General features: G+C 44.7%; 1 protein-coding gene across 1 annotated transcript; it reads right to left on the minus strand.

Annotated features, from left to right (window-relative positions):
* Positions 1 to 4,657: 4,657 nt before the first annotated feature.
* On the minus strand, positions 4,658 to 23,106 carry pmp22b (peripheral myelin protein 22b). The gene is made up of 5 exons (XM_080789883.1): positions 22,922 to 23,106; positions 21,877 to 21,963; positions 20,120 to 20,213; positions 9,514 to 9,654; positions 4,658 to 6,729 (listed from the first exon to the last, which is right to left on the minus strand). Exons 2-5 carry the CDS (start codon positions 21,952 to 21,954, stop codon positions 6,569 to 6,571), a joined length of 474 nt encoding a protein of 157 aa, XP_080646009.1. The 5' UTR covers positions 21,955 to 21,963; positions 22,922 to 23,106; the 3' UTR covers positions 4,658 to 6,568.
* Between the last annotated feature and the right edge of the window lie 609 nt (positions 23,107 to 23,715).

Genomic DNA, 23,715 nt, shown 5'->3' on the forward strand with positions numbered 1-23,715 from the left:
ATCAAAATAATAATTATTCTAACTCTTTGAGAGCATAAAATGAAACCAATGATACCATTATTAGAGACAACAGGCAAATGGTGATAAAAATAACAATAATTCTACATTCTCTGATTGTGGGCATTCTTCTTGTAAATTAAATGCAGATGTTTAGCAATGACTTAACTCTTGATAGTGTAAAATTGTACGCTTTGAAGAGTTAAAGATCTATACAGGGTCCATTTGGTTACCAACTCTCCATCATTTATAGCTGGGGACCACCTGGAACCCCCTCAACGACCACTGGTAATTGAAAATGGGGTTTTGGGTGGCCATGCTTCCTATCCCCCACACGAGGGCAGTGTTTGCTTGAAACACATGTTGAGCCACTTGTATGCTGTTGTTGCTGCTGTTGTTACCTTCCTTTACCAGCAGATGGCAGTGTTACACAGGGTCTGGTCAAGGCTGTTAAGCCAGTAAATGATGCAGTGGTTTGTTTTGGAGCTGGTAACAGTGGTATAAAGTATCTAAGTATACATTTACTTACGTACTGTGCTAGTTATTTGTACTTTTACTTGAGTATTTCCAATTTCCCACTATTTCACTTCTACTCCACTGCATCTCAGACGCAAATATTGTATTTTTTACTCCACTGCATTCATTTGAAAACTTTAGTTACTACTTTGTTACTTTGTACATTTGGATTATTATTACAAGACATACATTAACCACTCCAGCCCTACAGTATATGCATAACATTTGAAAATAGCCGATCTACAAGCTCACAATGTGTCGCGGTGTGACACATTGTGAGCTTGTAGATCGTCTATTTTCAAAATATTATTGTACATTTGGAAACTTGAAAATGAGACATTCTGCACAATGACTGTACTTTCAGTGCATTTCAATGCCAGTACTTTTGTACAGTACTTTTACTGAACAACATTTTGAGTATTTCTATATTGCAGTATTGACACTTAATTCATAATTGATATATATCAATATTTTGTCCACCACTGATGATGGCTAATATGAACATGGAGGCTTGCAGAATGGTCTCGTGCACGCAGAATGCCGTGCAAACGCACACAGACACGCACACGCACAGACACACGCACAAACACACGCGCGCACACACGCGTGCGCGCGCGCGCACACACACACACAGTGCAGTGACCCGGTTTTACCCTGAGCTATTCCAAGTATGTTAGGAGGAGAGGCAGTGGGTGACTCTGACCTCCCAGGACTGCAACAAATATCCTATCTCTGTCTCTCTGTATGTCTCTCTCTCTCTGTCTCTCTCTCTATGAGTCTCTCTCTGTCTCTCTCTCTCTCTCTCTGTCTCTCTCTCTCTCTCTCATTGCAATTTCAATTCAAAAGAGCTTTATTGGCATGAGAAACCACAATGCATTAATATTGCCTCAGAGAAAAAGTGGATTAACTAAACAAACAAAAACGATGCATGTGCAAAGACATGTATAATTGAAATAGGAATAGAATACGTGTGTAAAGAGAGAAGTGTTACATGAGGGAAGACTATCTTAAACTATACAAATTGTAGTTTATATATTTTATGTCGGAAGTAGTTACATAGGCTATACATCCATATAGCTTGGTGTAAACATTTGTAACTTGACAGCAGTATCTCTCTCTCTCTCTCTCTCTCTCTCTCTCTCTCTCTCATACAAACATGCTGTGCACTGACAGCAAGCATGAGAACTCAATCTCACAATGTTATTTAAGGGGAAAGGCCCGCCGGTTCCAATGTATGGTAATCGCTGTTGCATGATGGTGGGAGATGCAGGTATCATCCTCTTTAGACCATACAACAAAGCCAATGATCTGTACGTCTTAGACTTGAGTCCTACTCTTAAGACGCTGTGCAAGGGGGAAGTTATTCAGTACCGTCTGGATCAGTCTGAACTCCCACACGACATCAGGTGGGAACTGGCAGCCTGTGTGTGTGTGTGTGTGTGTGTGTGTGTGTGTGTGTGTGTGTGTGTGAGATCGTGAGCTGAAACCCTATAGCCAGCATGCCTAGGATGGCTGGCATTATGGGTGTTGAGAACGCAGAGCCTTGACCCCAGCGTGTCGGTCTCCTCACGCCAGCCTCACATAGTACTGTATATACTACTGTACTCTACTGGTATGAAGAGCAGCAGGTCACAGGCTCAATGTACAGTACAGCACAGTTACAGTACAGTGCACAGGGGTCGGCAAACCTTTTTGAGTGCCATGTTGTCATTTTCCCGATAATCAGTGTGCCATATCAACAAAGTTGAATTATGTCACCACATGAAAATTTAATATTTCCCATCTGATTTTGATTGTCCATAGGCTGTACATATTAACCTTTTTATCAATTTATGTGGCCTATTTTCTTTCACACAGACTCAGAGCCCCCAGAGTTTGAGTGAATGTAGAATTATATGCAGGGTGGGTGTAATTTATATATATAGATGTGAGGGGACTTCATTTCACAGACTAAACTTTTTTGCATACTTCTCCTTCTGCCAGTGTGCCAGTGACCCTGTGCCAATGTTGGCACCCGTGCCTGCATGGGGTTGCCTACCCTTGCAGTACAGTACAGTACAGTACAGTCAAGTACCCCCAAATTCACACTAATTAGCCCACGGACCCCCATTTGAAGAGATATGCCCCGAAAGAAAAGTTTTAAATTTTTATTATTTCTTTATTTTTTTTAATGGCTCTAGCAGTGATTCTCAATCCGTTTAATTTCAAGGACCCCCAGTTTGACATGCATTAGTATATACCGACCCCCATTTAATGGCATTTCTATCTCTGAGACCCACAATTTATATTGTAAAATCAATGTTAATTGATTTACTTATAAAGAACAATGCTACCTGTTTACTACTAGCAGCTGCATTCATTCTGGTTTGGTTCTATGTGTGCACTTCCAAGAGTTATGGTGGTCCTTGAAATGTAAAGGTTTGAAAACCATTGGTATTGTATAGCAGTAAAGTCCACATCACCAGCTCTGACCATGTGATAGAGCCCGGTTCCACAAAACGGTTTACAAAATGTGACGGAATCCGATTGCGGTTTCCTCGATGTTGGATTTGGTTCCTCATGATCCCGATTCTAATCGTTAACATAATGCGTATCCATACGTCTACGTGTACATCCAATGTAAACATGATGCATATGGCCACAAAAAGACGGTTTTATAGAATTTGCATTCATCTTTAATAATAACACACTGTTACCAGTTAGTTATTGGGCAGTTATAGGATGGGGCTCAACACGATGCCCTTATTGGCTCGTATCTTGCGATTCGAGTAGTTTATATGGCATTAAAATAAAAATAAAGGTTTTCTCGGTAGACATTCAACCCAACAACAGCTCATGTTGAAACCTACAGATGTGCCATTCCAACTCTTCACCGCTTTCCTGATCTTTTCCTGAAGGTTTTCTGAAAGAAATGCATGTTTTCCCTTCGGGTTTCATTCACTGATTCTACTGCTTTGCTACTGAAAAGTAGTGTCCAGCAGAGGAACTCTATCTATGCAGAGAATCTGAATAGTGCCAACCCATTCTGGGCGGGAACCCCTTTTGGTGTTATGTTAAACTTTAGCTATTGAAAAATAGCAGATCTACAAGCTCATAGCGCGGCACCTAGTGCCACGCTACGAGCTTGTGGGTCTGCTATTTTTGAATAATCGTGAAAATGTGGCCCACCTTTTTGCATATATTCTTTCACAGCGAACGTTTTTAACTCAAATCTTTGCTTCTGAGGGGTTCCTGAAACAACATATTTTCAGATGGGTGGGTCGGTGGCCAGTTACATGTTATATGTTTGCGGGTCCTTGACATGAAATAGTTTGAGAACCACTGACATAGAAACATAGGGTTTTTCAGAAAACTGTCAGGATTTAGAAGACATTTGTAGAATCGAACTCTACTGTCTAAATGAGTTAACATAATAACACCTTGGTAAATGCCCCCCTTTCTCGCTGACGATGTTCTGTGTCTGACAACGCACTGACAATCTACTGAACTGTTCTGTTGTTTCTGACAACGCACTGACAATCTACTGAACTGTTCTGTTGTTTCTGACAACGCACTGACAATCTACTGATCTGTTCTGTTTCTGACAGATTGTTCTGTTTCTGACAACGCACTGACAATACTGATCTGTTCTGTTTCTGACAGATTGTTCTGTTTCTGACAACGCACTGACAATCTACTGATCTGTTCTGTTTCTGACAGATTGTTCTGTTTCTGACAACGCACTGACAATCTACTGATCTGTTCTGTTTCTGACAGATTGTTCTGTTTCTGACAACGCACTGACAATCTACTGATCTGTTCTGTTTCTGACAGATTGTTCTGTTTCTGACAACGCACTGACAATCTACTGAACTGTTCTGTTTCTGACAACGCACTGACAATCTACTGAACTGTTCTGTTTCTGACGAATTGTTCTGTTTCTGACAGTGCACTGGCAATCTACTGAACTGTTCTGTTTCTGACAATCCACTGAATTGCCAATGGCAGGACATGTGAGGTACTCAAACGGCACATCTGTAGTAGGAAGTCAGTTCAGTGCTACTATACCGTTCATCATTATGCAAAGTGTTAGCATCAGTCCAGTCCCTTGTAACAGTGGAATAACACCATGTTAGATCATTATGAGAATAGTAAACTATAGTTATTTTATTTTTTATTATACTTTTTTTTAATGGTTTTTAATTTTTATATCGGATGAGTCTTCAGGATAGATTTTTTGTAATTGACATTTTTGTTATGCACAGGATATAAACAACGTATTAATATACAGTAAAACATGACCATAATCCTCGATAACTTCGGTTGGGGGAGCCGAGAGAGAGCATTCAAAACTTCAAGTACGCGAAAACAGACTTTCTCGTGTCAACCAACGTAATGATAAACCCCCCTGGCTAGTCCGTTCGCTCTGACAAACACTTACTACTACTAACTAGATCAACTTTCCTCCCCATCCATCCTCTCTTTGTTTTGCAATATGGCTTGCCATCTCACATTGAAATAATGCTTATTCTTTTTGTGTTTTATCCCGAGGCTTGCAAAGTACAGTAATTTGCCCCAGAGGGCTGATTGGCATTTAGAGAGTTTTAACTCATTTATGTTATGCTTTAGCTATTTTTGAAAAATTGAAGAACGACTGACATAGAAACATAGCTTTTTCAGAAAACTGTCAGGATGTAGAAGACATTTTTAGAATCTGATCTCAAATCAAAATGGTCAAAATGGGTTAACTGGTGATTCACAAGGAAATGATCAACCGTAACAGAATGAGAGAAGTGAGGCAGGGAGGAAAATATGAATCCCAAAATGTACATGTCATTTAAGTGTACTAAAAAAGTCTTATCGTAAATACGACTGATTGTCACGGCATAATACTGAATATTGTAAATGACATAATGTTGCATTCACCATCAATGCGCTACAATCCCAGAATCCATTCCGTTCTTTAGTTACAGTAACTGATCATACAAGGAGAAAAAAAAACGGAATTATTCCAAACAATGCAGTGTGAAAATATGGGCTCTGTTTCCCTAAAGAAGCAATTAGGCACGTTAACGCACAAGTGTACCTCTCTCTAGACTCAACGTCGTTAAGTCTGTCCAGACAAAATGTCAAAAAAAAGTAACTCGATCGTAAATGACTGCTATCAGTTATTATAGGAATGGTAAATGCGTAGCACCATCTTTGTTGTAAAATAAGAAATGGACAAGAACAAATTGTAACGAAAATAAAAACACTTGACACTTGCAAATTCACAAAAACAGAAAAAGGACCCAACGTTGATGGCTATCCTATACACGCATCTCATTTGGATTGTTACCACTCTTGTTTTTGTTTTTTTTTGTAAAGCAAAGCTGCTCAATTAAAAAGTCTTACCTTTTCTATTTTCTTTTATACATGCACTTTGGTTAAAATACTTCAAAAAACTAAACTCTCTTTGGCAATTACCAAAAAATAAAAAAAAATACGACAAAAATAGCATCTAATCGTTTCAATCATTATACAAACAAACATTTAGGCACTTAATCAGCTAAACAAAGCCCATACAAGTATCCTTGTTGACGTAGCAACACACACGCGCGCACACACACAAACACACACACACAAACACAACAAAAAAAACTATGTACATAATGTAAAAAGTGTTATAAATAGGTTTTAAACCATAGATACTATATACATCTTCAACTTCAGACAGGATGGGTCGTCTCCTTGTCGGTTTCACATGTTGTTGTTGTTATTCATGGTGTTGGTATAGGAAGGCCAATGGTGTTTTTATTTGTTTCTTGTTTTATCTCCTCCCCTTGTTGTAGTGACGTAGACGCATTATTAGCCCTCTTGGCCTCCGTAAGACGGGCCAGTTGGTTCTCGGAGAGAGTGCCAAAAGAACTGCTTCTTCTCCTCCGAAGGTGGAGTGGTAGTGGGGTTGGTGGGTGGGGGGCGCGGGATGGAGGGAGGGGGCAAGGAGTGTTACTGGGAGGAACACGTCGAGGTTTTGGATGAAGGGGTGCAGAGAGAGAGAGAGAGAGAGAGAAGGGGGTTCGGGCCGGGGGGGGTCTCATTCTCGCTTTCTCAAGATGACGTAGATGAGACCGCTGATCAGTGCCAGGGGGAAGGCCACCCACGCCAGGATGTAGGACACGCCGAACGTGTCTGTGGCGGGGGTCCACGCCGGACTCATCACCGTGTAGATGATGGCTCCGCTCATCACAAACAGACCTGGAGGGAGAGAGGAGAGAGAGGAGGGCATTAGAGGAAGGGAAAGCACTGCTATCGTTAGGACAACAGATCAGGTTTCTCTGCGTCTTTCCATCGGTATACGTCGCCATCCCATCTGATCCGATGAGTATTGATTTATAATAACGGAACAAAGAGGAGGTGGTTCCACTGAGCCTCAAGCCACATACAGGCTGGTCCGTCCGGTGCATCTCCAGCCTAGCACTGTTTTGTATGTGTCTATATGAAGTTAACATTACTCTAATCGACCCCCAGGTGTGGTTAGAACATTCAAAAATGTCTTCTCTGTGTATGTTTGGTTTCTTCCTGAAAGCTGAAAGCCTTGGAGTCAAAAGACAGTTAAAATGAACTGGTTCCCATAAAACCAGTTAAAATGAACTGGCCACATAAAATCATCATTGTAACACTTTCTGTAACGTTCCTCTTAGTATAATGAAAGTATCTGATGATCATGTTTTAAATTAAGGGGGGAATCACGGCACTCCATCTTTAAGATCTGCACCCTGATCTTAAAAAGGCTTGAATTGTCTGAGTTTGCTCCAGTGCCATCCTTCTTAATACTGGTTCTAATGGGTCTCTACCCCTCTCTCTATCGGGTCAGGCTGGTGCTGTTGTGTGTTCATCACATTGTGCGTAGGTAGGCTCAGTCCATTCTTCCTCTCTGATCGGCGGTCCTGGCACCGACCTCTCCTATCCTCATCACCATGTTTTGACTCACATCACATGGCGTGATCTGTTTGTTTGCTATTCAGACCCCTCCCCCGCCCCCAAGTTGACATTTCAACTTGGGACCGCGCCCAGTGTCATCTCCCCCCCTCCTCTCCCCCCTCCTCGGGATGAGTGGGCACCTGTGCGCCTCACATTGTGCTGTGCCCCGCCCCCATGGTTCTCCGCTGGCTGGCTGTGTTTGTGTGTGTGTATGCGCGTGTGCGTGTCTGGGATGCTGTAAAGGGCTGCCAAGCGGGGCAGCACAATAGACTGGCACAGCACAGACAGCGAGCCGATCTCTGGGCCAAAAGGGCACCGCATTGAGAAGAACAAGAGGGACATTATGCCGTTTAATACAGTGGCACTGCCCTCGTCCCGGTCGGTTGGACGGTCAGTGCCAGGTCAGTGCCGGGAGGGAAACACATTGTATGTGTCTGTCTGTTCTTCTGGTAATTGTTTGTTTATCCCCCAAAATCATGACCTTTGGGGATACACAAATAAAGTCAGTGTGTCCTACGATGTAGTTTCTGCACCTTGGCTGTACTTAAGTACAATTTGCAGATGTCTTGTTTTTTCTTGTAGTATTTGTATCAGCTTGCAGAGTACTGGTAGCGATGTAGTGGAGAGATTGTCATGATTGGCTGCAGGCCTCTAAGCCAATGAGATCCTATAGCCCCATACGATGGTACGGCATTATAGCAAATGATGGTACGGCAAAAAACAAACTTGCTGGAGGCTGATATAACATGACTCGAGTCATTTCTTGTCTCGTTTTACTTCACTGCGATAACCTGAAAGTTCAGTTTGGTAGAGCACTCTCTGCCTTTGAACCGGCATCGTCCTGGGTTCAAGGTCGGGCAGCGCCAACGCGGCGTGTGAGTAGCACGGGTTGCGTTGGCCCGTTGTCGTACAGTACAGTACAGTATGTGTGTGGGCGCTGCTTGGCTCTTAGGCGCGATTCATACTCCTATTTTAGAGCCGAAATAAAAGTCGGTTCGGCGCTGTAGAGCCTACAATGTGACGTCATTTGAGGTTCGGGGCGGCGGGTACCGTCCTAAAGTCGGCTCTTTGGTGCTACTGAAAATGTCTGACGAGCCGAAATCATTTTGGCACTACAGCGGTAAAATAGGAGTATGAATCGGCCCTTAGAGTCACTGAACTACAATATAGCTCCTGAATTCTCAGGTTTTTTTATCCATAAACTACCGGTAGCTTTAGGGTTATGGCAACATTTTACAGGCCAATAATAACCCCTTAGCAGAGAGGAATGAAACAGGGACCACCCACTACATATTGTATACATTGTGTTGTAGATGTATATATAGGTATGTGGGCTCGTATATAAAGCCTCAGGGAGATGAACGCCCCTGCCTTACATAGTTCCGGGTCACCCTTAAGGGCAAGGTGTGGCACCCGTGTGCCTCCCCCATCAGGGTCACGAGACCACTGCCCTGCAAGGTCAAAAGCTAAGGGACCTCCCCTGAATAGAAAAGGGTGTCTGAAGAAGTTGTGCTTCCAGTACACATTTAGCAAAAGACATCATGGAGTGTTGCAGATATTCTTTTTTCATATATTTCATATTTGTTGGATCAATTTTAATGTGTATTTTCACTTCAGACATTTAACCACTGGAAACGTGGAAACTTTATCACTTTTTCCCACTATTTCCCCCCCCCCTCCTCTACACCAAACCTCAAAACATTGCCGATCTACAAGCTCACAACGCCTCGAGCTGCGAAGCGTTGTGAGCTTGTAGATCTGCTGTTTATTTTTTGGCTTAAAGTTCTCCTCAGAATAGGGAGGCTTGGGTTCGTAAAATTTAAAAAATCCTATAGGCTTTCTAATGGCACGACCCGCCTTTGTTTTGGTGAGTAGCAAAAACGTTACTTTTATTTACGCTAAAGACGAGAGGCTGGTCTGCATTCATGCGAGCGGCGGAAGTCGAGAGTAACATAGCTCTAAATGCAACGCACAGGACCCCCTGTTGAATGTGTGTGTCAAAGAAGGTCACATGACACTGATGGGGGGAGGAGGAGGAGGAGGAGGAGGAGAACTCACTGGCGAGGATCTGGAAGGTTCCTGTGAGGAAGAAGCGTCCGCCCTTCTGCAGGGTGAAGAGCTGGCAGAAGAACAGGAACAGGGAGATGATGCTGAAGATGATGGAGAGGATCATCAACGCCTGGACGGACTGGATCCACTCTGGAGAGGAGAGGAGAGAAACATGTTTTCAGAAAACTGTCATGATTTAACAGGCATTTTGTAGAACAGTCGATGCCAGGGTCCTCACTTCCCACATTCACACAGTAACGGAGGCAAGCTAGCACCGACCGACTCATTGGAGACAATGTGGGGATCAGTGTCTTGCCCAAGGACACTTCAACACGTCGACAGGTGGAGCCGGGATTCGAGCCGCCGACCCATGGATCATTGGACACTACACCCTCTGAGCCACAAGCCGCCCTAATTTACTGGCACTATGGCAATCTCATTGCGTTCGACTTTGAGCACCTCCAAGCACCCCTTATAACAAAAACTGAAGCTTTAACAACCCTGGTCTGGATAGAACGCCTCTACTTCCTGGAATGTTTAATGGATCTCTGTGATAGTACCTGGACATCCTCTCCTCCTAAAAGCACACACCCTGTCTCCTCCTAAAAGCACCCTGCCTTCTCAAGCAACAGTCAGACAGTCAGTCATTCAGTCATCCTCTTTTCCTAAAAGCACACACCCTGTCCCTGTCTCCTCCTAAAAGCAACCTGCCTTCTCAAACAACATCCTCTCCTCCTAAAAGCACCCTGCTGCCAAACAACAGGTCTGACAGTCCGTCAGCATATGATATGATGAGTGTAATGTACTATATTGATCCTTCCAAGCAGGGCCATTAACTCATTAGTCACCTGTATTGATGGGTGGGGTGGGGCTTTAAGAGTGCGTGTGCCTCTCTCTCTCTCTCTGTGAATATCTCTCTCTCTCCGGCTGTGGCACTCTGGCAGGAATCTGCGGCCTTCCGAGCAGGTTCTATTTCTTGTTGGAGGGTTATGTATGCAGACCTCCAGCACTCTCAGGTTCCCTATGCCCTCTCTCTCTCACTCTCTCTATCTCTCTGTCTCTCTCTCTCTCTCTCTCTCTCTCTCTCTCTCTCTCCTCCACTCTATCTCCCTCTCGTCATCTCAAATATTTGCTATTTTCCTTCCATTTTCTCACACTCGATCTCTACGTATATAAATCTCTCTCTCTCTCTCTCCCCCTCCCTCCCTCCCTCCCTCCCTGTCCACTCCTATCATCTCATGTTTAGCTGTGTGTGCTGCTGCCCTAACTGGTTAAGTGTCTGGTCAACCACTCTCCCCACCCTGACATTCTCCAGGGGAGTTCTCATGCTTGGCGGTCCGTGCCGTACGAGCTAGCAGGGAGTCAGGGACCACCAACCACACCTCTGACAGGAGCACTCCTGCATTAAGCCTGATTTATACGTATATCGGAGCGAGGCTGTTGTGCCCTGTCTGAACATAGACGCTGCTGAGCTTGTGTGTCTAGTAGTAAGATGTAGAAGTAAAAGTGGAAATACTGAATAACCCCATTACTGTACACCACTCTTCATACATCGTAGGAGGGGTGCTTACTTAGTTTAGGTGTGCTGCCCCGTGGGAGGTTAGGTTTAGGGTGAGGGTTTGAGATAGGTTGTAGTTGTAGGACTAATGACTGGTCTAAACCAAAAACTGTCTAAACTAAGTACTGCACCCCACCCTCGTATGATGCCGTTGTAGCCCTGATAATATCCAGTCTACAAGCTCTTCTGAGCTTGTAGATCAGATATCCAGGGCGAGCTGCAGTGTGCAACACGTGGCTCCACTGGCTCGTATAGAGTGGAGTCCTATGATTTGCTTCATGGTCTTATACACACGCGAGCATATTGTTTTCATCTCCATCTCCCATAACTTTCCCCTCCTCCTCCTCCCAAGCATGTGTTTCTCGCTGTGAAATCAAAGTCATGTGGGCTTAACCCATTCTGAACGGGAATCCATTTTGGTGTTAGCATCATGTTATGCTTTAGCTATTGAAAAATAGCAGATCTACAAGCTCATAGCGCGCCACCGAGTGGCGCGCTACGAGCTTGTAGATCTGCTATTTTTGAAAAATCGAAGAACGACTGACATTTTTTAGAATCTGATCTCAGGTCAGAATGGGTTAATCAGACCAGTGTGTGTCCAGTGGAAACCTCGTATGAATCTGATCTCAGGTCAGAATGGGTTAATGGGGGTCTCATACAGTTCGCTTCATGACATGAAAAGCCATGATGGGAGAATTCATCGTAAAGCATGAAAACAGTTACATTCTGCGAGACAGCTTACTTAGTGCGGCAGACAGCGATGGACCACATCACAGCGCCGAAGGCTGAAGTAAAAGCACTTATTCACCACTCCCTATATGTAGCTTTTGCCTCCCTCTGGAAAACTATTGTATACAAAAACATGAGGAAAACCAACATGGTGGTTATTTAACCCATTCTGACCTGAGATCAGATTCATACGAGGTTTCCACTAGGACACGCACTGGTCTGATGAACCCATTCTGACCTGAGATCAGATTCTAAAAATGTCAGTCGTTCTTCGATTTTTCAAAAATAGCAGACCTACAAGCTCGTATCGCGCCACTCGGTGGCGCGATATGAGCTTGTAGATCTGCTATTTTTCAATAGCTAAAGCATAACACGATGCTGACACCAAAATGGGTGCCCGGTCAGAATGGGTTAATCCATTTAAATGTGAGACCTGAGCACGAAAACAGTTTTCTGAAAAAACCTGTATGTTTCTATGTCAGTGGTTCTCGACTTCTTCCATGTCAAGGACCCCCGGGATTATCTGTATTTGGCCGCGGATGGACCCCCCTCTGACAATATGTTGCTCCAGGTACCCCCACCAGAAGCAATGATATGAGTTAAAACGTTCACTGTGAAATAATATATATTGAAAGATTTGCGCATTTTCACAATTTTTCAAAAATAGGAGATCTACATGCTTGTAGCGCAGCACTGTGTGCCGTGCTACAAGCTTGTAGATCTGCTATTTTTCTGCTATCTGCTATTAAAACACGAAAAGGGGTTCCAGTCCTGAATGGCTTAATGATTAAACATGCTTTATAATCTTGTCCATAAATACGTAACGTTTCATTATATGAAGGTTCTGCATGTGATGAAACTGATGAGGGAATAAATATGTTTCATAGACTTTTTTGCTGGTTTTTCCATTCAGGATGGGAACCACTTATGGTGTTTTAACCATTATTTTAAACATTAGCAGATCTACAAGCTCATAGCGCGGCACCAAGTGCCACGCTATGAGCGCGAAAATAATCGTGAAAATGTGGCGCAAATCTTTGAATATATATTCTTTCAGAGCATTTTAAACTCATATCTTTGCTTCTGGGGGAGGTCCCTGGAACAACACATTGTCAGATGGGGGTCGGCGGACCAAATACAGATACTTCTGGGGGTCGTTGACATGAAAAAGGTTGAGCACCACTGACATAGAACCACCACCCCAGCACCCCTAGATACCAGACTCCCTGCCACCTCTCTGACCTCCTCCAACACCACCACCCCTTCCCCTTCCCTCATGTCTGGTGATCTCAGCCTCCAGGACATCCCCAAAACAAACAAACAAACAAACAAACAAAGGCACCTGGGGTGACAGGGCTTTGTCACTCAACTCACTCCCACCTCACATCAAAGACCCTGGCCCCCAGCCTTGCCCTGTCAAAAGCCCCTGGCCCCGTCCAAAGCCCCTTTGGCCCCCATGCAACCTTGCCACCTCAAAACACTCCTTTTCAGACTCTCTTTCCCCATGCCTAATTCAAATCCCCCTTTCTGCCTTTTTAAAGATATGTTTTGGGGCTTTTTGTGCCTTTTATTTATAGGCAGACAGTAGTGTGAGAGGGATGGGCGGGTGACATGCAGAAAAGATGGTCGGGATCGGGACTCGAACCCACGACAAGCTGTCAGGCTGGATTACCATCTTATAGGTGCCCGGACCGCTAGACTGGCCAGGGCCCTTTCTGCCTTTTTATTTAATTGAAATGTATGTTTTTTAGCCTTAGTCCCTTGTTTTTTTCCCCTGTGGTGTAAAGCAACTTTGAGTACCAAGAAAAGCACTGTTATTCTTTTGTATTAATATTATTGCCCATATATGACTCTACTAGAGATTTAGAGGAGAAAATAACAAGCTTGATGGATTGTGTCGGGTCATTAGCCCATTTAGGCCTGACGTCGAAATTAAAACAAAATTATTGTATTACTGTACATAATCCTGATTTCTGAAAATACCTGTTTCTATATCAGTCGTTCTCAAACATTTTCATGTCAAGGACCCCCAAAGATTATATGTTAATTGGCCGCCGACCCCCATCTGAAAATATGTTGTTCCAGTGACCTCCCAGAAGCAAAGATTAAATAACGTTCACTCTGAAAGAATACATTCGAGACACATTTTCACGATTTTTCTAAAATAGCAGATCTACAAGCCAACGCTACGAGCTTGTAGATCTGCTAATTTCCAATAGCTAAAAGCATAACACATAATCCTTAAAACACCAAAAGGTGTTTCCCGCCCAGAATGGCTTAAGAGTCCGGTTACCCAGAAGGACAATGCCTGTCTCCTGAAGAGCGATGGACGGACGTGCCTTTCCTCTCGGAGACCGGGGAGGAAAGAAACACGACACTCCGCTAAAAAACAAACAACGCACGCTATATCGATGTCCTGAAAAAGCCCCTCTAGATCTATGCCATTTGGAAATGCAATTATATTTCACCCCCATAACAATAATTACATTGTCTGGATGTTGTTTGTAGGGGCTATAACGCAATTACGCTAGTGAGCTACAGGGGCACATTTTCCATCCCCCCCTCGCTTCTATGAATAGCGCCGGGTTGGTTTATAAATACCGACGGCAGTATATCACCGTTTTCAGATAAACAGACATCTCGTCTTCCTTCCTTCGACAGGGCTGGTTGTACCCGAGGAGCTGCCGCGGCATGGGGCCTGCTTCCTGCCAGCGCGCTCGCAGTTAAGCCATTCTGGGCGGGAACCCCTCTTGGTGTTTCAAAAGCATTCTGTTCTACTTTAGCTATTGAAAAATAGCAGATCTACAAGCTCATAGCGTGCCACCGAGTGGCGCGCTACGAGCTTGTAGATCTGCTATTTTTGACAAGTCGTGAAAATGTGGTGCAAATCTTTGAATGTATATTTCAGAGCGAACATTTTTAACTAAAATATTGGCTTCTGGGGGGTCCCTGAAACTACATATTTTCAGATGGGGGTCCGTGGCCCAATAGAGATAATTCTGGGAGTCCTTGACATGGAAAAGGTTGAGCACCACTGACATGGGTTTTTCAGAAGAATGTTAGGATTTAGAAGCCTTTTTTTTAATCGACCTCAGTCCAAAATGGGTTAACAGCTATAGGGCCTCCGATGGTGACTGATAAAGGGCTTCGCTTTCGGCGGGTTAAACCGTTGGAAAGTGAAGATGCACAAGCAAGATGTACTGTATAAGCTCGCAGCACAGCACACTTTAGTGGTGTGCTGTGTGTGTGCTTTAAATTGAATAGCCAAAAGTATAAAATATGGGTTATAAAGTGGTTAAAATGATTGTGTGACGCTATATTAACACATTTTGAAAAATAAAATATAGCAAAATAGCAGATCTACAAGAACGACTGACATAGAAACATAGCTTTTCCAGAAAACTATAATTTTCAGACATTTTTAGAATCTGATCTCAGGTCAGAATGGCTTAACTAATTAAGCTGCATGGGACCCCCTGGGACCTCCTCCCCAAGGACCCCTGGGGGGGGGGGGGGGGGGGGTCCCTGGACCCAACTTTGAGAACCAATAGGTTAAAACTGAATGGCACGGGGTTTTGCGTCTGTATAGTCGGTACGGTAATACGAAACCAAACCAAACCAAAGAGAACACATAACATGCTTTAGTTTCCCCCGGAATGTCCAAACAGGAAAAAGAGTGCTGTGTGTTGAGTGGAGTGGCTGTTGTGGTTCTTCTAGAGTGTGACGATGAGGCCCGGCCACCCCTACTGTGTTCTGTCGGCTATATCCAAGGAAACACAATGTCTCTCGACCACTACAGCGTTTTGTCTTGGTCTATATTTATGTCTTCGTGTGCGTGTGGGTGAGTGAGTGGTGAGGAAGAGAGACATTCATCTTGAATGGCAAAACATTGGACTGGAGTAAATTCAGAGACATTTGTCTTCTACTGCTACCACCGTAGTAACATTAATGTGATGAATAGATTTCCAGGGTTTTGCCAACCCTGGAAATCCATGCCTCTATTTTTTTTTATAACACAACCCCCTCAGATGGTCATGGTTTTTAGCCCTGCTGTTTCAGTTCAGAGTCAGACTGAATAAAATACACATGTTAAGACACAGTTATTTTTGGAAACTGCAGGCCGTCTGATACAATAAGCACAGCTAGATAACCGTCTACATCCATCGCTGTAGATCACTGGTTTTCAATCCTTTTTCCTCATATCGAGGCTCATTATTATTTATTCTGCATTTGAGCCACGGACCCCCGTTTTGATGAGATTTGCAGACCCAAAACTAAAGAATAATATGTCCACATCGATGCTGTATTGATGTTGGTACCACACTTCTTCTACATTCTCTAATTGTGTAGACTTCTTGTAAATTACAACAAAAAAACATAGCAGATCTACAAGCTCTCAACACATCACAGCGCTACGCGTTGAGAGCTTGTAGATCAGCTATTTTCGGGGCACGTCCCTGAACCCTAACCTAGATAACCAGCACGGGAGCAGCGCAGTCCGAGCGGTAGTCGGACCGTTGTTTCTGTTGGCGGGTCTAACCTATAGTACGCATCCCAATGTTTAACAATAATTTGACTCTTGAGACTGAGAGTGTAAGATTTAATCCAAACAGACCCGTTTGGTTTCATTTTAAAACACTCTCAAGAGTTAAAGATCTAATTGGTTACCAACTCTCCATCATTTAGCATGAGTAGTCGGGGACCACCTGGAACCCCCTCAAGGACCACCTACCATCTAGATCCATCCCTGTAGACTGTAGATTATATCCAATGTTTTTCTTTGTTTTTGTTCTTGCTTTACCAAAGCTCTGACGGACCACAGGTTCGTCCAGCACGAGTCAGAGCAGTATGTGAGGGCCCCAGCATGTGAGGGGCCCAGCATGTGAGGGTCCCAGCATGTGAGGGCCCCAGCATGTGAGTGAGTGGGCCCAGCATGTCTCTGGGGCATGTGAGGGCCCCAGCATGTGAGGGCCCCATCATGTGAGGGCCCCAGCATGTGAGGGGCCCAGCATGTGAGGGTCCCAGCATGTGAGTGGCCCAGCATGTGAGGGTCCCAGCATGTGAGGGTCCCAGCATGTGAGGGCCCCAGCATGTGAGTGAGCGGCCCCAGCATGTCTCTGGGGCATGTGAGGGCCCCAGCATGTGAGGGTCCCAGCATGTGAGGGTCCCAGCATGTGAGGGCCCCAGCATGTGAGTGAGCGGCCCCAGCATGTCTCTGGGGCATGTGAGGGCCCCAGCATGTGAGTGAGCGGCCCCAGCATGTCTCTGGGGCATGTGAGTGCCCCATCATGTGAGGGCCCCAGCATGTGAGTGCCCCATCATGTGAGGGCCCCAGCATGTGAGTGCCCCAGCATGTGAGGGCCCCAGCATGTGAGGGCCCCAGCATGTGAGGGCCCCAGCATGTGAGTGCCCCATCATGTGAGGGCCCCAGCATGTGAGTGCCCCAGCATGTGAGGGCCCCAGCATGTGAGGGTCCCAGCATGTGAGGGCCCCAGCATGTGAGGGCCCCAGCATGTGAGTGAGCGGCCCCAGCATGTCTCTGGGGCATGTGAGGGCCCCAGCATGTGAGTGCCCCATCATGTGAGGGCCCCAGCATGTGAGTGCCCCATCATGTGAGGGCCCCAGCATGTGAGTGCCCCAGCATGTGAGGGCCCCAGCATGTGAGGGCCCCAGCATGTGAGGGCCCCAGCATGTGAGGGCCCCATCATGTGAGTGAGGGCCCCAGCATGTGAGGGCCGACACACAGGAGTCGGACCAGTATCCGCCGGGCTCCCAGCATGTGAGGGTCAACACAGGCAGGCAGACACAATCTCCCACCGTCCATCTATAGCGCCGTCAGAACTCAGAACCAACCGGGCGCCTCGGCTGAACAAACAGTGTGCGTCAGTGCGCGCGCTAATGAAAGCAAAGTCAAACAAACCGACTGTACCATGAAACCACCTGGCAGAGCATGCAATGCAGGCACGCTGGCCCCCGTCGACAACACACACACACACATGCACACACACACACGCATGCACGCACGCACACTGGCTGAGCGCGGCTCATTCTAGACTCATGACATCACCAGCCTCGGCCCTGGCCAGCCAGGCCCTCCAGCTAGTGCTACCGCACCACATTCTGACAGACGCGTTTCATTTCAGCAGCAAAACTATGTAAACTAACAACTGACTGGCCGTATGAATTCATCCATTCTGTTCCCAATCCACCCATCCATGATTCTCGAAAACCTCTGAAGGGAGTTTTTGGAGGGGCGATAAGGCCCTCCCAGTGAGCTGGCTTGTGAAATCATGACGTCATATGGCAGCCAAGTCTATGGACTTTTGATATTTGCTACGAGCTTGTAGATCTGCTATTTTTGAAAATCATGAAAATGTACCTCAAATCTTTGAATATATATTCTTTCAGTGTGAACTTTTTTTAACGCAAATCTTTACTTCCGGGGGGTCCCTGGAACAACATATTTTCAGATGGGGGGGTCGGTGGTCTATTACATATATAGTTTTAGGGGTCCTTGACGTGAAATATTGAGAACCACTGATATAGAAACATGAGGTTTTTCAGAAAATTGTCATGATTTAGAAGATGATTTTAAATTTTGACGTCAGGCCTATGGGTTAATAACGTTTGGGAGTTTCACGTTACGCCGCCAACCAGGGGTCAAAATAACCGTGTTTGTGTGTGTGTGTGTGTGTGTGTGTGTGTGTGTGTGTGTGTGTGTGTGTGTGTGTGTGTGTGTGTGTGTGTTTTTTCCACAGTAAATTTAACATCACACGCGGATGGCGGTGGCTTTGAGCGCGATTTGTACGTCAGGGCCGTATACGTGCCTTGTCGAAAATAGCCGATCCATGATCTTGCATCGCCGCGTACGGTACGTTATTGTGAGCTTACGGCTCTGCTATTCTCGGTCCTGACAACAGCACAGCAGTCACATGATGAGGAGGAGATAAACTGGGCATTTTAAATTGGGCATTTAAGTCTAAACATGTCTCTAAATGCTGCAGCTGCTTTGCATTAACTTTGTTATTAATGACCCGCAAGTGAGTAGTGGCGGGCATGCTCTTATCCGACAGAGGGGAGTGACACATTGTCAGCACGCGCGTGCACACGCACACACACGTGCGCACGCACACACACACACACACACGTGCTCTTATCTGACAGAGGGGAGTGACACAGTGTCAGCACGCTATGTACTATGCACAGGGTGGTCCAACTTAGGCCTTGAGCATGCAAGCACACACACACACACACACACACACACACACACACACAAATACAGTACACACACACACACACGCTAAGCACTTTAAATATGCCCTGCCCCACCCTGGAAGTAACACACCTCCCGGGCAGCCTCCCAGCTCCTCCGTATATCCTCTCTACTGCTTTGGAGACTCCCAAACATGGGGGTTGAATATGAACATCACACCATGACTATTTATACAGCTGGAGGGGCCCTAGGAGCTGCACCGACACATTCTCTCCCCTAGATGGCGCCTGGGTCCCCCCCTCTCCCCCTTTACCCTGAGGACTGAGCCCCTTCTAAGCTGACACACCCACCTCCAGCAAGCCAAGCTGATTTAAACCACCAGAGTCACTTTAAACCACCACTTTAACAGAGAATGTGCTGCAGTCCCACATCAAAACAGAGGGACACACACGAAGACCAGCGTGATGTTGCACAAATACAACTTGTTTTGCTTGAAAATCCAAACATTCATAAACCTAATGATGATAATTACCTGGCTGTGAGGCTTATACAGTTTTTTTTATGCATTATATATATATTTTGGGTTTCTGATCCAGTCGGGAGATGTTATGATGATATGTTACGTCATGTTGTAGTCACTGGTTTGTAGTCATCAGGCAGACGTACCCAATGAAAAGCCTTGATGTGGAGTTGAAGTTTCTTCAAGTACTTCTTGGAATAGTTTGTTTGTTATAATCCATCTTTTATTCCAACTCGTATAGCGACTGCAGGCGAGACTAAAAACAAACTAACACCGAAAAAAGTGAAAACCACAAAACCGTAGTACGTTTTGTTTTTACCATCCGGTGTCGATCGGATCACACAGGAGATTTAGAAACACAGAGCAGGCTTTCCTCCAAGTTGGAAGGACTGGTGACGCGAGGCTAATTAGTAGAGAAACGTTGAAATTTAGGCTAACCTGAAAAACCTTGATTTGCACGTAAGAAAGTGGTTGTAGTCTTTCGTTTATGATGCATGTTATACCTCTGGAGGTGTGTGTGTGTGGGGTATCAGTGGTAACCTCTGTTGATTGATTGATTGGTTGATTGGTTTATTGATTAGTTGATTGGTCTTACCTCCCGCGGAGGCGGGGTCACAGTGGTATCCTCCATTGGCAGTAGAGCAGTTATTCCACAGGTCTGAGGTTCCGAACTCGCCTGTCGTCCATATCTGGTGACGTCAACAACATGACAAAACTGTTATCAACACACCTAGGCTTCACTCACACCTTTCGATCTAGCATACAACATTGATGCATGCTAGATGTATATACAAAGGGTTTGTTTACATCTTGCCCCAATGCATTTCCAATGGAAGTCACATGGTTCGACACAACATTTTTGTTGTACGGCTTTCGACTGTGTTTCGACTGCCCCCCTCCCCCATATACAACAAAAAATGTTGCGTCAATGTGACTCCCATTGGAAATGAATTGCGAGCTTGCATCAGTCTCATTCATCAATCTGTTGTGCACGTGTGAGTCAGGCCCTAGTGATGTCAACAACATGACAGACTGTTATCAACACACCTGGTGATAAAAACAACAACATGACAAACTATTGTCAATAACACACATAGATTGATGACACATGTTATCCATTGATTCCAATAGCCTATAAACAAAGGCTACTATGACCAAGGTAGCTTTCACTTAAGTTTAGGCCTAGAACAGTTTCACTTTCATGTTGCATGCCAGAATGGGGAGTGGCATGGGAGTAATTATAACAAAGCTTAAATTCCATATCACACGATGGCATCGCTTGCCCATGAGATCTGTCTAGTTAGTTCTGGTTGGCATGAAGTGCCACTGACCCTATACATTGCAATATGTGGTTCTCAAATCTTTCAAGGACCCCCACATTGGTATCGGTATATTTGGCCAAAGACCATGATAGTGTATATGTCAGGGGGAACCCCATTTGTGTAGTTTACATTTTTCACAATTTCTCAAAAAACAATTGACGATCTGCAATGTGAAGGTTTCGAGCTTGTAGCTATATTTCTTTGTTATCTTATCTTTCAATAGCCAAAGTTAAGTATACAATTGGGTTGGTAATACTGATTTAGATGATAATGCAAATGATGTAAAATTGGTAAATATATTATATTAACCAATTAGGTAACTAGTTGAATGTGTAGGACAGTGCAGTTCTCAAAGTGCAGAGGTCCGGGGACCCCCAGGGGTCCTTGAGGGAGGTCCACAACTAAATGATAGATAGATACACTCTGTAACCCATGTGTATACACTCATTTTACTATATATAAATCTGGGTCCCAGATATATAAAAATGTAATTAAATGGGGGTCCAGACTCCATAGCTTAATAATGCAGGCCTTGAAATGAAAATAGTTGAGAATCACTGCTAGAGCCGTTAACATCTTTATGGGGGGGTGAGGGGGGTCACTCCCTGGCATATATCTTTTCAAATGGGGGTCCAGGCGAGCTCATATAAGTAGTCTCAATTTGGGTGGTCCCAATTGACATCATGAAGTTACAGTTTGAGAACTATAATAGCCTACATGTGTAGGATAAGGATATGATTCTGTTACTGTACAGGTGTAGCATAAGGACATGTGATTCTGTAGACTGTTACTGTACAGGTGTAGCATAAGGACATGTGATTCTGTAGACTGTTACTGTACAGGTGTAGCATAAGGACATGTGATTATGTAGACTGTTACTGTACAGGTGTAGCATAAGGACATGTGATTATGTAGACTGTTACTGTATACAGGTGTATAGGATCATAAGGACATGTGATTCTGTAGACTGTTACTGTACAGGTGTAGGAATAGGATCATAAGGACATATTATTTATGGTGTTTTACTCACGCTGACGATAGTGGACACAAACAGCAGGACCAGAGCAACGACGTGCAGCAGGACGATCCCAAGCAGCAGGAGAAGCATCTTTACGGTCTGGGGAGGGAGGGGACAGATAGAGTACCCTGTTTACAGGCTGGGGAGGGAGGGGACAGATAAACCCTGTCACTGACAGCTCTATGCGTGCGTATACGTGCGCGTGTGTAGTGCGTGCGAATGCCTCAGATTGGTGGTACATGGGTGTGTCGCATCCCATTCCTTCCTCGCACTAAAAACAGGACACCACCACACCAGAGCAGCAGCATAGCAGCGCGTTTAATTGCGACTTAAATTTAGTGACTACATTCTTCTGATCGCACCAAAATAAACATAATATGACTTAATTAATAATTAATCAGAGAGCTGTGATTTAATGACCGCTGCTGTTTGCTCAGTGTTTGGAAAAGAAAGAGGTGTGTTTGTTACCTTACAATGCAAACAATAAAGCCTATAGACTGCAGTAGGACGGTTTTGGAATGGACTTTTATGGCACAGCCTATGTGTTCCTTAATCAAATCAAATCCATCGCAATAAAGATTGCATATTATTGATTAGCTGTTCTCTCTGCAATGCAAGGCTCAATCAGCTCAATGTCACATCAATAGAGAATCCTAAAAGTATGTTTTATAAACTGCGCGTTAATCCCACAAATTGTTTTCATTCCCAAAGTAAAAAGGGAAAGGTGAACCGATCTCCTCCAGTCCAGCATCGTCGCGTTGCGTCCGTCCGTCGATCCGTTCGTGCTAATTTGTAACGCGCACCAACTTCACAAAATCAGTCTAAAGAAACCATCAAATATTAAAGACGCCGATAGCGATGCGAATCGATGCACTTTCTGGTCCGTGCGCCTCATTTTAACGGCACACATTATTACATTCCACAGGACAACGGTTCACTGTAGCCTATAATCTCACACGGACACTTTGAGCGCAGCAGCAGCAGCCGCACCACCAAAGTTTGAACGCAAAAAAAAGCAAAAGAAACCCAGATAGAAAATGCTCCAAACTTGACTTACTTCGAGGCGGTTAAAAGTTAATCCCACAAAAACGAACCAAAAAATAGTTCTGATTTGCACAAAAGAAAAAGGCAGCTAAAAGTTTCCCCCGAAAAAAGATCAAAGAGTCCCAGCAGAAAGAAAGCAGCGGTAATGTAAAGTCCCTTCGGATGAGCGAGTCCCTCGAATCAGACTAGATTGACAGCAGGCTTTTACTCCGCTGTTATAAAGCGTCTCAATGTGGACGGAACAACGCCCTGCGTGCGTCCTGACGTCACAGAGGACCCCCACCTCTCTCCCCCCCTCCCCCCCCCCCCCCCCCCCCTTTGCACTGTATGACAGAGAGAGGGTTCCCAATATAAACGCGCACTGACTGATGCGTAATAGCGCACGAGTATGAACATAACCGGAGTTGTACCGCACGTGTGTGACTGTGTGTGTGTGTGTGTGTGTGTGGTGAGAGTGAGCGGTTTCAGGACCATTGTTTCATGGTTCTCATGGATACCAAAAGAATCATAGCTTTTGCATTCGAGGAATTTCACTGCTTTGTTTTTACAGTATGATAAAAATGGCAGCCGGTTTATCTTTCCATGCAAGGAAACTGCTCATGCCTCTTTAATCTAAAGCCATGGCTGTTTCGGCTTTGGATGTTTCATAATCTAATTTTGCAACTAGAAAAAGAGGACAATTATTGAATTATGTTGTATTATATTATATATTTTTTTACTTTCTTTTTTTGGGTTATTTTTATCCCACGATTTTTTTTGGGGGGGGGAGCGGACTGACCTCATGCCTCTTATTATAAATAATATATA

This window comes from Protomyctophum bolini (assembly GCF_963924005.1).
Source record: "Protomyctophum bolini genome assembly, chromosome: 18".
Taxonomy (NCBI): domain Eukaryota; kingdom Metazoa; phylum Chordata; class Actinopteri; order Myctophiformes; family Myctophidae; genus Protomyctophum; species Protomyctophum bolini.

What these genes read in the sequence shown, in the direction of transcription:
- pmp22b (XM_080789883.1), bottom strand. Translation starts at nt 21,954, where the DNA reads ATGCTTCTCCTGCTGCTTGGGATCGTCCTGCTGCACGTCGTTGCTCTG. An exon ending in TTGTGTCCACTATCGTCAGC is followed by an intron (nt 20,214 to 21,876) that starts GTGAGTAAAACA and finishes TGACGTCACCAG; the next exon opens with ATATGGACGACAGGCGAGTT. An exon ending in AACCTTCCAGATCCTCGCCA is followed by an intron (nt 6,730 to 9,513) that starts GTGAGTTCTCCT and finishes CTCTCCCTCCAG; the next exon opens with GTCTGTTTGTGATGAGCGGA.